General features: G+C 38.7%; 1 protein-coding gene across 1 annotated transcript in view; it reads right to left on the bottom strand.

Annotated features, from left to right (window-relative positions):
• Positions 1 to 8045, bottom strand: part of LOC126203088 (translation initiation factor eIF-2B subunit gamma) — a 51038-nt gene extending 42993 nt beyond the window's left edge. Inside the window, exons 1-3 of the mRNA XM_049937329.1 lie at positions 7893 to 8045; positions 5963 to 6133; positions 3975 to 4129 (exon numbers count right to left, since the gene is read on the bottom strand). Coding sequence (XP_049793286.1) covers positions 3975 to 4129; positions 5963 to 6119 — 312 coding nt within the window. The 5' untranslated portion in view covers positions 6120 to 6133; positions 7893 to 8045. The remainder of the gene's footprint in view (positions 1 to 3974; positions 4130 to 5962; positions 6134 to 7892) is intronic.
• Between the last annotated feature and the right edge of the window lie 7263 nt (positions 8046 to 15308).

Raw genomic sequence — 15308 nt, 5'->3', positions numbered from 1 at the left:
ATATCAAGAGCTCAGATGGAAACCCAGTTCTAAGCAAAGAAGGGAAAGCAGAAAGGTGGAAGGAGTATATAGAGAACCTATACAAGGGCGATGTACTTGAGGACAATATTATGGGAATGGAAGAGGATGTAGATGAAGATGAAATGGGAGATATGATACTGCGTGAAGAGTTTAACAGAGCACTGAAAGACCTGAGTCGAAACAAGGCCCCCGAGTAGACAACATTCCATTAGAACTACTGACAGCCTTGGGAGAGCCAGCCCTGACTAAACTCTACCATCTGGTGAGCAGGATGTATGAGACAGGCGAAATACCCTCAGACTTCAAGAATAATATAATAATTCCAATCCCAAAGAAAGCAGGTGTTGACAGATCTGAAAATAACTGAACTATCAGTTTAATAAGTCACAGCTGCAAAATACTGACGCAAATTCTTTACAGACGAATGGAAAAACTGATAGAAGCCGACCTCGGGGAAGATCAGTTTGGATTCCATAGAAATATTGGAACACGTGAGGCAATACTGACCCTACAACTTATCTTAGAAGAAAGATTAAGGAAAGGCAAACCTACGTTTCTAGCATTTGTAGACTTAGAGAAAGCTTTTGACAATATTGATTGGAATACTCTCTTTCAAATTCTGAAGGTGGTAGGGGTAAAATACAGGGAGCGAAAGGCTGTTTACAATTTGTACAGAAACCAGGTGGCAGTTATAACAGTCGAGGGGTATGAAAGAGAAGCAGTGGTTGGGAAGGGAGTGAGACAAGGTTGTAGCCTCTCCCCGATGTTATTCAATCTGTATATTGAGCAAGCAGTAAAGGAAACAAAAGAAAAGTTTGGAGTCGGTATTAAAATCCATGGAGAAGAAATAAAAACTTTGAGGTTCGCCGATGACATTGTAATTCTGTCAGAGACAGCAAAGGACTTGGAAGAGCAGTTGAACGGAATTGACAGTGTCTTGGAAGGAGGGTATAAGATGAACATCAACAAAAGCAAAACGAGGATAATGGAATGTAGTCGAATTAAGTCGGGTGATGCTGAGGGAATTTAATTGGGAAATGAGACACTTAAAGTAGTAAAGGAGTTTTGCTATTTGGGGAGCAAAATAACTGATGATGGTCGAAGTAGAGAGGATATAAAATGTAGACTGGCAATGGCAAGGAAAGCGTTTCTGAAGAAGAAAAATTTGTTAACATCGAGTATAGATTTAAGTGTCAGGAAGTCGTTTCTGAAAGTATTTGTATGGAGTGTAGCCATGTATGGAAGTGAAACGTGGGCGATAAATAGCTTAGACAGGAAGAGAATAGAAGCTTTCGAAATGGGGTGCTACAGAAGAATGCTGAAGATTAGATGGGTAGATCACATAACTAATGAGGAGGTATTGAATAGAATTGGGGAGGAGCTTGTGGCACAACTTGACTAGAAGAAGGGATCGGTTGGTAGGACATGTTCTGAGACATCGAGAGATCACCAATTTAGTATTGGAGGGTAAAAATTGTAGAGGGAGACCAAGAGATGAATACACTAAGCAGATTCAGAAGGATGTAGGCTGCAGCAGGTACTGGGAGATGAAGAAGCTTGCAGAGGATAGAGTAACATGGAGAGCTGCATCAAACCAGTCTCACGACTGAAGACCACAACAACAACATCACTGACCTCAATTTGCAGTAGGATTTGGGAGCATATACTGTACTCGAACATTATGAATCACCTTGAAGAAAATGACTTATTGATACATAACCAATGCGGATTCAGAAAATACTGTTCTTGTGCAACACAGGTCTTTCCCATGAAGTAATGAGTGCTGTCGACAAGGGATCTCAGATCGATTCCATATTACTAGATTTCCAGAAGACTTTTGATACCGTTCCTCACAAGCGACTATTAATCAAATTGCATGCATATGGAGTATCATCTCAGTTGCGGGATTGGATTCGTGATTTCCTCTCAGAGAGGTCACAGTTCGCAGTGATCGACGGTAAATCATCGAGTAGAACACAAGTGATATCTGGTATTCGGCAAGGTAGTGTCATAGGCCCTCTGCTGTTTCTGATCTATATAAATGATCTAGGTGATAATCTGAGCAGCCCCCTTAGATTGTTTACAGATGACACTGTAATTTACCGTCTAGTAAAATCATCAGATGATCAATTCCAATTATAAAATGATCTAGAGAGAATTTCTGTATGGGCGAAAAGTGGCAATTGGCACTAAACAAAGAAAAGTGCGAGGTCATCCACGTAGGTACTAAAAGAAACCTGATAAATTTTGGGTATACGATAAATCGCACAAATCTAAGGGCTGTCAATTTCACTAAACACCTTGGAATTACAATTACGGGCAACTTAAACTGGAAAGACCATGTAGGTGAAAAAAAGACTGTGCTTTGTTGGCAGGACACTTAGAACATGCGACAAACCCACTAAAGAGACAGCCTATATTACACTTGTCCATCCTCTGCTGGAATATTGCTGCCCGATATGGGTTCCTTACCAGGTAGGATTGACGGAGGACACTGAAAAAGTGAAAAGAACGGCAGCTCGTTTCATGTTATCGTGCAATAGGGGTGAGTGTGTCACAGATATGATACACAAGTTCGGGTGGCAGTCACTGAAGCAAAGGCGGTTTTCTCTGTGGCAAGATCTATTTACAAAATTTCAATCACCAACTTTCTCTTCCGAATGTGAAAATATTTTGTTGACACTCACCTATGTAGGGAGAAATGATCATCATAATAAAATGAGAGATCAAGGCTCGAAGGAAAGATTTAGGTGTTTCTTTTTCCCACGCGCCATACAAGAGTGGAATGGTAGAGAAGTAGTATGAAATGGTTCAATAAACCCTCTGCCAGGCACTTAAGTGTGAATTACAGAGTAACCACGTAGATGTAGATGCATTGCAGTTGATAAATGAGATGCATTTTTCACAAGTTGCCTTCCCTCTGGACAAGCATGGCAAATTACAGGACTGCTGTAATGGTGGTAACTGGATTACTAAGACAACTGGATCTTGTATGTGTACCCTACTTTCCTATCACAAAAGGCTTTATTTTATTTTCCATCTTCATCTCTACATTGTTGCCATTTACCTTTTTGCTGTCACAAGGTTTGTGATCACGCCTGGTTATTCTTTCTCAAGAAACATTACATTGGCACAATTACATATACAGATCAGCCAAATAAAACCACTTGTGTAATGGCATGTTGATTGACATTTTGGAAAGCAATACAGCAGAGAATCTGCCTGGCATGGATTCAACCAATCCTTGGTAGGTTTCCTGAGGTATGTGATACCAGATGTTAACACTCAGGTCCTGCAATTGGCATTCTGGGTGTGTTCCACTGGGTTTAGACCACGCAGATTTGGTAAGCAAAGACATCAACTTCATTTCACAAGCATGGTTCTGGTATTGCAGCATGGACAGTTATCCTGCAAGAAGATGCCACAGCACAATACTGCTCCCACTGGCCTGAATGAGCAGCACAATGCATGTTTTGAGCAGCCATTCACCAGGATGAGGGTGTATCTCGATATGACCGTAATGTGTCATGTGACTGCAACACCACCCTGTGGCATTCAATCTCATGGTGGGCAGTGATCATAACATTTTGGTTGATCAATATATGTTTGATACGCCACAACTGCAGTGAGCAAAATTAATACAGTTGCAGTTTCTGGCTGAAAAAAAAAAGCATGATTACAATTTAACAACCTGTCAATGATGAGATCATTAGAGATGGAGCACTAGCTCAGATTGGGGAATGGTGGGGATGTGGAATCAGCTGGGATCATCCTCACATCTGCATTAAGTGCTTATGGGAAAGTACGGAAAATTCGTATGTTTGGATGGGATCTGAAGTGCCATCCTGGCAAGTCAAATGTCTCATCACTGTGCCACCAGCTCCGTGACACTGAAACTGGAGAAATAGAATTGTAGGAAATGTAAATTTTTACTTTACTGCAATGTGACTTACCTTCACCTTCTCACTAACATGTCGCAAAGATTCAGCAGTGCCCCAGTCTTCATTAGCTGGTATTCCCACCCAATCAAGGTGGATCTTCAAACCACACTGATCTACTGCTGTCTGAACTTCCTGGCGCACAGTTTCTAGCACCACAATAATAACCTCTGAAAAATTCCCACAGATCAGCTACAATACAATGTTAAGTCAAGAATGAAAAATAAATAACAATAACATTGAATACTGGCAGAACCTACCATTTCACCAAAACTCTACATAACCACTTATTAGGATATTAAATTTTCAGTAAACATTTGTGTTTCATAATGATTTATACATATGAAGTACGTAGATGGGTGTTGTTTTACAGTTCATACCAACCTTCAGGTGAAAGAAATGATGAGGAATCAGAATTTTGTTAAAACCCTCTTATCATCAACTCCATTCCTATGTCCACTTCCAGTCATTTCATATATAGCCGACCAGTAAACAACTCTCCACTCTGACAGCTATGACTCCTTTCACATCAAACACTTCCTTTCCTAAGCATATGCACCAAGGCAAACACAACTGCTCCACCGCCAAGCCACTTAGCATCTACACCTTGCCATGTTTTCTTTTCATAAAGCTAGCCCACACATATTGTCTATATCCAGATCTCCAGGGAAGCAACCTCCTCTCATTCTCTCAGAAACATAGTTCCACTTTCAAAAAAGTCAGAAGCACCATCCCCCACTGGTCACACAGTACCACCCAGACCTTAAATGTCCCAATATATTACTCTGCTGCGACAGTGACTTATAAAGCTCTGAAATAAGATCCTCTCTCTTCGATATTCTCCCCACACCACTCACTGTTGCCTTCCTAACCTCTATATCATCCTCTTCAAACCATATGAAATTCCCAGTCTATTATCCCTACCCCTAGGTTCTCACCTTTGTAATTTTTCCCAGTGCATAACCTGCCTCATGGACCCACCCACAAACACTTACTTCAGTCCCACCATTGGTAAATACAACAATATAAACAGTATAGCAAACTGTGAAACTACTCACATTGTTAGATAATTAACATGTGTTCACTGCACAGCACTTTATAAGAATGACCACCTACAAACTGATTAAGCATGTTAAGGGACACAGAAATACGTTTGTTTTATAGACATCCGTTACCCAATTCTTGTTAATTCTATGCAGCATGAGTCAGAACACCTCTATGCCTCCTATACCGCATGGACTGTTTGGATGCTCCCTCCTAATACTAGTTTCCCTCAACTCCAATGATGGAAATGTGCTTTTCAACATATCCTCACAGCCTGCTACACTACTGGAGTTAACCCCCGTCAATATGCAATTCTCTCATTCCTTTTATTATTACTACTACTTTATATTTATTTATTCAGTTGTTTTTGTAATTCCTGTCTCATCTACTTTCCCTCCTATGTCAGTATTTATTTCTCTTCCACTATCCACCTTTATTCTCCAATTTGTTCTTAGCATCTCCAGACTGAAGATGGTACAGTACTTACCAATACACTATCTTTGACCTCCTATGTCCCCTCGTGTTCACAACAGGTGTGACTCTTTTCAGGGGGCCTTAGTGACCTGTCCCTCCTTTTTAACATCCCCAACCATTCCCTGTTACCTCACTGAGGAAAAAACTAATCGTTCCAAAAGCAGGAACAATTTTTTCTTTACTATTAATTTTGCCTTTCGAAGGTAATTTTCAAGACTTGTTTGATAAGCATGAAATAATGCATCTACCACATGTTTACTAATTTTAATCAACTGTGGTATGCAGCTTAAAAAAAGTAACACTGTCTGCATGGTGTACATATTACGTGAAAGACAATTAGCTTCACCTTGGTGAACCAAAGTAAAATGTATCTGCTGCAACTAATGATTAATGATAACATATGGATAACTGATGCTGATTTTTCCTCAACCTCATGGTTATTTGACAGCGTGCATGCAACGTGAAAGTATGAAAACATACATTACCTTTGAAACCAGCTTTCTCTAGCATGCGCAGTGGGTAATATATCACAGGCCGATTGCCAATTGGTAAAAGGCATTTAGGTTTGCTGGCTGTGAGCTCAGTCATCCGAGAACCTTTGCCCCCAGCAAGCAAGACTACTTGAAATTCTTGAGGTATCATGTTGTTCTAGTTTCCTGAGAAGATGTAATAAAATAATTCAATCTTTTCATGACAAAAAAGTGTCTCCTGACACTGCAACATATTGAGATTGCCAGAATTACATGATGCTACTACAAACACTAAAATTTTAAGCATACTTGCTACTGCAGTGACAATTTCATTAACATTTTGTTACTCAATATATACCATCTTGTCACCAAATCATTTCTTTAAAAGAGATAAGCATTGTATTAATTACATAGAATATAAGTAGCTCTGGTGATCCACCAGAGTATTGTTTACGTGTATGACTGGTGGTTTAACAGAGACTTTTGTGAGGAAAGAAAGGAGAGGAGCAACAAAGGCTAGAGAGATGGGCGAGTGTGTTGGCTAAGGAAAGCACACAAAGAGGGAGGGGAAATCAGAATGGGCAGGAGGTGACAGGACACAGGAGATGGAAACTGTTGGGTAGACAGCATGCAGACAGTAGGTTATTGTAGGTTGAGGATGGGATAATTTCAGGAGCAGAGATGTATTGTAAGGATAACTCCTAACTGCACAGTTCGGAAAAGCTGGTGGTGGAGGGGATAATCCAGATGGATTGGGTAGTGAAGCAACCATTGAATTCGAGCATGTTATGTTCAGCTGCGTGTTGTGCCACAGTATGATCTACTTTGCTCTTCTCCACAACTGGACAGTGGCTGTCCATTCTGGTGGATAGATGGTTGGTAATCATAACAATATAGCAAGATGTGTTGACTACTGCAGATCTGGTATATGACATGGCTGCTTTCACAGATGGCCTGGCCTCTAATGGGGTAGAACGAACCTGTGAGAGAACTGGGACAGAAAGTGTTGGTTGGGTGGATTTGACACAGCACCTGGATCTTCCACAGGGATATGATCCCTGTGGCAAGTGCTCGGGACTGAGAGTGGCATAGGGACACGCTAGGATGTTGAGGACATTGTAGTAGCGGGTGGGAAGGATCTTGGTAGGCTGCCCCTACTTTCTGGGCATGGTGGTAGGTAATCAAAGAAGTGACAATACATCATATATGAATGAATAAGGGAATAATGGAACAACAAACGCAGAATAAAATATCCACAGTTATATCTCTGGTGTATCAGTAACATTCTTTGTAGCTAAACAACAGCTTGCATACTCTCACAAAGACTTATCCTACATGTCAACTCATTCAATGCACAAACATTGTCTATGTAGCAGAAGAAATCAGATGGGCATATAGAAGCTACACCAGCATAGAACAATGTCAGCCTCAAAGTAAAGAGGTGATGACATTAAAGTATTGTTCTCCTATATTTAACTCTTTCTACTTTTAGTGAAAGAAAATTTCAGCACAAACACAATGTGCATGTGAATTGCTGATTACTATAAAAGTACGAAGACTTAGACATGCGATACAGCACACTGGATATATGAGATAAAATTTTTAAATATATTAACATGAAACTATGTACAAAATATAATAACTTGTGAGAAATTTAACCATTAATTCTGAGAGTAGACAGTCTCTATAAAAAGAATTGTGAACTAACTAACGCATCCATAAATGTGAACAATCACACGTGTATTTGTACTCTGAAATCTTTTCGTAAATTTTAATTGTGTATGTTTTCCAACGACTGTTGGTAAACAATAAACAAAGATGATGATATTTAATCGTAATCTTCTAACCAGCCGCACGTTATTGTACGGATTAGACAATGAACAGATACTCATGAAAATCAAAAACACCAATAAAATCGAAACAACACGATCTCGTGAGAACTCACAGCGTAAATTCAACCACAGTGTGAAGAAAACGGTGATTTATTCCTCAGAAGACAAACACTAGATTTAACGTAAACATCAACATATGCTACAGCTCTTCTGCTACAAACGAATATAAACAAACCGGCAAAACAATCGATATTTTGTTCCATAATCGATTATCAGTCCCTTTTGTCATTTGACAAACTTGTATTTGATACTGGCGCCATTCAACTTCATTTTTTGTCGTACATCGTTCATTCAGTCTAACTATCTAAAATTTTCTATAGATCATATCTTGAAGGTGAACGTCCAAGCATTTGTGACAGTTAAGATACATATTAACAAAAGAAGCAGGAAATATCATACATAGACTATTTGAATAACTGCGTACTGAAACAGACGGTAAGGTTAAAGTTACGAAAATACTTCGGACCATGGTCTTTTGCGATCTGCTATGTAACACAATGTGTCATCCGTATCTGCAGAGGATATCTTCAGTAGAGTAGCGGTTTTGTGCCTGTGCGGACCATTAGGTGATTCAGATCAAATCAAATTGTTATTATGACATAACATGGCACCTACAATCAAAGATTGTGAAACAGGCGACTTGCAAATCCTAAAACTTAATACAGACTAATAAACTTGATCTAAGGCTACAATATATATGTTGTTGCTCTTCAAATAAGTAGGTATTATTTTACATTGTTATCATTTAAAAAAGAATCCATGATTACAATACTACTACTTTTTTTAAAGATAATGCCATGTTACATACTCGTCATTCAAGAAATTTTCTACACTATAATGGCACTTATTTCTCAAATATTTTTCTAGGTCTTCTTCAGTATTTTTTAGATTTGGATCGCATTTGTCCTTACAGGTTATATTTATAAATTTCATGCCCGTTTAGTGCGGAGTTCCTTGTATAGTTTTAGTCTGTGAGTATATAACACATCACTGCCCTATGTCCAGTCTCCTACTGATGCAGGAAGCAGTTGCCCTCAAAAACTTGTGCCAAGTGAGGTGATATAGTCATTAACACATTGCACGTCGCATTCATGAGGACAATGTTTCAAACTCATGTCCGGCCATCCAGATTTAGTTTTTCCATAATTTCCCTCTATCATTCCATGCAAATGCTGGGATGCTTCCTTTGAAAGGGCACAGCATATTTCCTTGCCCATCCTAGACACAATCCGTGATTGTGCTTTATCCTTAATGACCTCGATGTCGACGGGACGTTAAACCCAATCTTCCTTCCTTCCTCTGTGAAAATCAGAATCTCATATATCATTTACTTCACTTAATTCCTTTGGCCCCTATGGGGGCATATGGCATCCAGGAGAACACATCATCTGCAATTTGCCTCATTTCTGCCCAGGTCTTTCCAACTCTATTTGCTTCCCCTTGCACTGTCCTCTTCCATATGCCCCTGGGTCCTCCTCTCTTCCTTGTTCCCTGGGGATTACATACCAATGCTTTTTTTCTCGATGGCTCCCTCTGGGTTTCTCAATGTGTGCCACAACCACCCCTGCTTTCTCTCTCGTATATGGTCTTCTATAGGTACCTGGTTTGTTATTCGCCAGAGCTCCTCATTACATATTTTTTCTGGCCACCAAATATTCATGATGCACCAATGACATCTATTTATGTAGCTTTATAGCTGGGACGTTATCTTTTTATCCATTTTCCAGCTTTCACTGGCGTACAGAAGGACAGACTTCACATTTTTTATTAAAAATACGGATTTTTTATTTGTACCTGATATTTCAATTTTTCCATATTGCATACAATTGTATAAAGGCAGCATTTGCCTTTTTAATGCAGTTTTTCACGTCATCTCCAGCTCCAACATCTTCCGTCACTATACTACCCAGATACAGGAATGAGTTGAGTCTCCACCTGCTGCTCCCCTATTAAGGGGCTCCGGAACGCCCTATACTTGCAATGTTAAAATAACGCTTATAAATTACATCTTTCCTCACAAAGTATTTGAGGTAGGAAGTTGAACTTTTTACAGATTATTTATTGGAATATGGGCTACAACTTAACACAGGGATTTTACAAAATTTTAGTTCAGTTATTAAAGATGATTTTTTTTCAATTGTAATGAAAATTCACAACATTTTTTTGCAATTTTTTATTTATATATTCAAAAATATACAGTTTTTTGGAAAAAGGCTGTGTTAAATTATGCAGAAGGTACTGTGTAACATTTATTGAAAGTTTGAAACAAATATGTTTGGAAGATCCTTAGAAAACATGTAATTAGTATGAGAAAATAAAAGTTTTGGGAATCGAGCGACAAAGATTGGATTAACTTTTTAGTGCATTCCAGGTCCATAGGATGGATTATCTTCATCCTCTGCAAACTCCTCCTCCAGCTTCCTCATGTTCCTCCTCCTGTTTACTCTTGCTTGTATTTCTAGACTCTTTACAGCCCTGTCTGCAGCCCGAAGGCGTTCCTTGTCTAAAGCAAGCATCGCTCGTACCATGTTAGAACCTATCTTCATTCCCATATTTCTAAATACCTTGCACCTTACAATGTTGACATCATTGAAAGTCGCAACAGCATCATACACACCAAAGTGAAGTGTTTCTATTCCAACAAATACAGTCTTGGGGATTCTCGACCATATAACACTATTTACACTTTCATTGGGGTTTTGAGTTTTTCCGCGAATACACTTTTTCAACAGTTCAGGTGCTGCTAAGTCTCTGAAAATAGGTTTTATCACCTCCATTAATGCATGAGGCAGACTATGCTTATGAGTGTACACTTCACCAGTTAGCAATCCTTTGTTATATTTACACCAACTGTCTTCTTCTTTGGGACACAAGCTATGTTGGGGATTTTCATCGGTTGAAGAAGTATGAAAAAGAAAGAGCCCAAACAGCCTTCTTCATTTCGTCAACACTTTGTGTATTTTGCCTAATAGCCATTCCATAATAGTTCTGTATTTTGTCAATTACACTGTCAGTTAACCTTCCCTTCCCATCCAACCCTTTACCATCACTGAGTTTTTGTTTTTTGTACAAAGCTTTCAGTCGCAGAAGTCTTGTTCCCATTCGCTTCTGTACGTGTCCAATACACTCAAATTTCTTCACTACAACATCATCACCATAGGGCTTCAGTCCTTGAACGTGTTTGAAACTTTTAGAATCACCGTCACCAAGGTAATTAACATATCGCACTTTATCACACGCCTCAGAATGCTGGAATATACTGGCAACACCAGCCACTTCCATTCCTCCACTACTGCCACTATAGTTAGGTTTGCAATTATTTTCATGTGTACCTTTATATTTTTGTGGACATCTACAATACTTTCATATTACTGCTACATCTAAAACTTTCCCTGTATACATACTGGTGGCAGATACTACACCATGAAGAGATGTGTGTCCCCATTTATGCCAGGTACCATCGAATGCTGCAGTCAAATCTCTGTTACCATTATTTTCCATTACTGCCTCTTCCACAGCGTTCTTCATAGATTCTATACAGACATCTTCTACTTTAGACCCTATTAATTTATTATAGGTCGTAAACTTGGTTGGGAGATTTGGAAGATTCATGATGCCACAGAAAATTGCACCTGCAGTAGCACCCTTACCAACTGAACGCAAGGAATAAACAAATCTAATGTTGTGTTCGTAGATTTTGCTACCATTTTCTTCAGTTGCAGTTACTGCAACACTGTTCCAAAAGGTGGTCATGTATGAACACGTATCACATTTCAGTTGCATTTCACTAGCAAGTCCTACGTGCTTTATTATGGAGAGTTCCAGACCAACTTCACTACAATGAATACATCTTACACAGTTTGAAAAAATTCCTTTGAGAACCGACATATCAAATATTTCATTCACATCCGATTCGCCCATAAAACATTCATAGTTTTCACTAATTGAACCAAGCTTCTTCTGTGAAGTATTTTCTTTCCCACTTTGACTGCTATGGGCAGGTGTACTTGAGAGGTTAGGTTCACTCACTTGGTTATAGTCCTTATTGTTTACAGTAATAACACATACCTTTGGCTTTCCAACATTTCTCCTTTTCTTAAAAGCCTTCAGAGGATTTCTAATAACTTTACTTTTACTCATTATTATACTTCAACAAAACAGAGAATCAAGAAACATAATTAATTACGAATATTTTCGAGATAACGACAGAGTAAATAAACATGAAACAATCGACAATCACACCAGCGATATATATTGAACTATCACAGGTTAGCCACAACACATACTTTATCTCACATCACTAAAATGTACCTGGTGAACACGGACGTTAATAATAACACCATTTGACAGCAGTTTAACAGCGCCACAGTGGGTCACGCCCATGTAGAATACATTGCAAAAAAAATTTAAAAATAGTTGTAGTCTTCGGAATTGAATAAATTATATATCTATTAAAAGGTAATAGTCTGCAGATTCAGAAAACGCAAAAAAGTAAAAATTGAACTTTTCATGATTTTGAGCCTTTCTGGAGCCCCTTAATGGTGTAATAGTGGCACCTCCATGTTCCCTGAATTTACTCTCATTTCCTTTGTTTTGCCTATATTTATCTTGAGGCCAGCAGTCTATGCTTCTTCTTTCAGAAAGTTTAATTTAGCTTGCATATCAGTCAGCCTTTGAGCTAATAAAACTATGTCATCCGCAAAATATAAATCCTCCAGACGTTCATGGATCCCCGATTGAATTCCTTGCCTCCTGCCTGCTGTGACTCTTCTCATAATTGAGTCTAGAACAAGTAGAAAAAGTGTTGGTGATAAATCAACCCTGCCAGACTTCAGTTGTTACTTTTATGGGCTCTGTCATATTTCCCTTGTGGAGTACACACCATTTGTAGTCATCATATAGATCTTTTATGATGTTTAAGATTTTCTGTGGTTTACCACACTTCCGCAACACCTGCCAGATCACTTTATGTTTCGCAGAATCGAAGGACTTTTGAAAATCAATGAATGCCAGGTACAGGGTTGCCTGAAATTCTTTGCTTTGCTCTAAAATGATCCTAAGAGTGTTAATAAGATAATCACAACCGCGTTGTGCCCCAAAACCGGCCGATTTTCAAGAGACTTTTTAATTCTGTTTAAAATAATACTGGTGAGGACCTTACTAGCCACTGACAACAACGTAATATCACGCCAGTTGTTACAGTCTGACAAATATCCCTTTTTTGGGAGCTTTACTACCAAACTATTTTTCCACTCCTCACTCCTTTGGAGATTTGTCTTCAAGCCAATGCTTCAGGAAGAGATTTTAACAGACCTTCAATATCAGCTTTTAAGAGCTCTGGTTCTATGTTATCTAGGCCTGGAGCCTTTGCATTCCTTAGCATTTTCAAAGCAATCCTAATTTCGTCCACTGTGGAGCAATGCAGATTTATATCTTGATCTTCTTCAACTTCCTCTGAAACATCTCTTACCTGTTCCTCTTGGCTGTCTTCACAATTTAACAGTTCCTTGAAGTACTCCTCCCATCTCTGTAGCTGTGCCTGTTGAGTTGTAAACATCACCTCATCCTTGTTCTTAACTGGCCCCTCATGTCTGAAGTTCTTCATTGACAACCGTTTGGTTATATTGTAGAGCCTTTTCACATTTCCTTGTCTTGCTGCATCTTCTGCTAACTTTGCTTGCTCACCTATCCATTTCATTTTATCTCGATGTAGCCATATTTTCACTTTTTTTCGCTTCTGTGTATTCTGTATGCGCTTCGCTCTTCTGCCCTCTTGTCTTACAAAGATTTAACTTACGTTTTAATTCTTTCCTGTGGCCGATTTCATTCTATGTTGCATCAGAGATCCACGCCTTCCTTTGATGTCTCTTAAATCCTAAGATTTTTTCTCCCACATCTAAATAACTGTCTTTGATTTTTTGCCAACCTATTTCAGTTCCCTCTTCCATAAAGTTTTCTGAAATAAAACCGTGCTAGGTGTCCAGGTCATGAGGTGGCAGCCCCACCAAGACACTCGGGGGCTGTGGCCTGATAATCCACACTACCAAAAAACACATATCACAGAAACTAAAATGAGAAACAGAAAATTCTCTTGGCAAATTTCTTTTTGAGATTGCTGTCTGAAATACTCCTCTGTGATACTGAGAAATGAATGATTGAGTCAATAATTAGATCACTGAATACTAAGGATAATAGATATGATGGAGAGCCTAGCAAAATAGTAAAGTACTGTGCTGCACATGTTAGCTCTGTATTTTGCCGTTTTTTGTAATTTTTCCTTTAAGAATGGTCAGTTACCTGAAGGATTAAAGTACTCAGCAGTAAAGTCGCTTTATGAAAAGTGAGAAAGGGATCATGTAGACACTTACAGACCTGTTTCTATTCCATAAATGTTTGCTAAAGTTATTGAAAAGGTTGTGTATGTAAGGATAATTGACCATTTTACATCACATAATTTGCTATCAAATGTACAGTTCAGCTTTAGAAGTCGTTGAACAACTAAAAATGCTATACTATCTTTTCTCTGTGAGGTACTGGATCGATTAAACAAAAGATTTCGAACGCTAGGCATATTTTTTGATTTAACTAAGCCATTTGATTGTGTTGATCACAAAATACAGAATACGGGGATTGGCTCAGAGTTGGTTCACCTCTTACTTTAGTAATAGACAGAGAAAGGTCATTATTCACAGTGTTGAGAATGAGTGTGATATGGGTATGGTCAAACGGGGGGTGCCCCAGGGTTCAGCATTGGGGCTGCTCCTGCTCCTTATTTATACAAATGATATGCCCTCTCGTATTATGGGTAATTCTAAAATGTTTTTGTTTGCTGATGACACTAGCTTGGTAGTAAAGGATGTTGTGCACATTCTCTCAGTTTCAAATAGTGCAGTTCATGACCTTAGTTCATGGCTTGTAAAAAATAACTCTAAATCACAGTAAGACTCAGTTTTTACAGTTTCTAACACACAATTCTACAAAACCCAGCGTTTTAATTTCACAGAATGGGTATATGATTAGTGAAACTGAACAGTTTAAATTCCTAGGTGTTGAGATAGATAGTAAACTGTCATGGAAAGCCCAGGTCCAGGCTCTTGTTCAAAGTCTTAATGCTGCCATTTTTAGGTATCTAAAGTAAGTGATCGTTCAACACGAAAATTAGTCTACTTTGCTTATTTTCATTTGTTTATGTTGTATGGTATCATATTTTTTGGTAACTCTTCCCATTCTAAAAGGATATTTTTGCCTCAGAAATGGGCGATTTGTGCAATAAGTGGTGCACGTTCATGAACCTCTTGTTGATCTCTGTTCACTAGTCTGGGTATTTTGACACTGGCCTCTCAATATATATATTCCTTACTGTTGTTTCCTGTTATTCCCAAGAGTAAGCAGCTTTCACTCAGTTAATACTCGGCAGAAATCCAACTTACATTTGGATCGGAATTCCTTAACTCTTGTGCAGAAAGTTT

Source organism: Schistocerca nitens, chromosome 9 (assembly GCF_023898315.1).
Source record: "Schistocerca nitens isolate TAMUIC-IGC-003100 chromosome 9, iqSchNite1.1, whole genome shotgun sequence".
Classification (NCBI taxonomy): Eukaryota; Metazoa; Arthropoda; class Insecta; order Orthoptera; family Acrididae; genus Schistocerca; species Schistocerca nitens.
The sequence above is the reverse complement of the archived record's forward strand: the minus strand, read 5'-3'. Positions and strand labels throughout refer to the sequence as shown.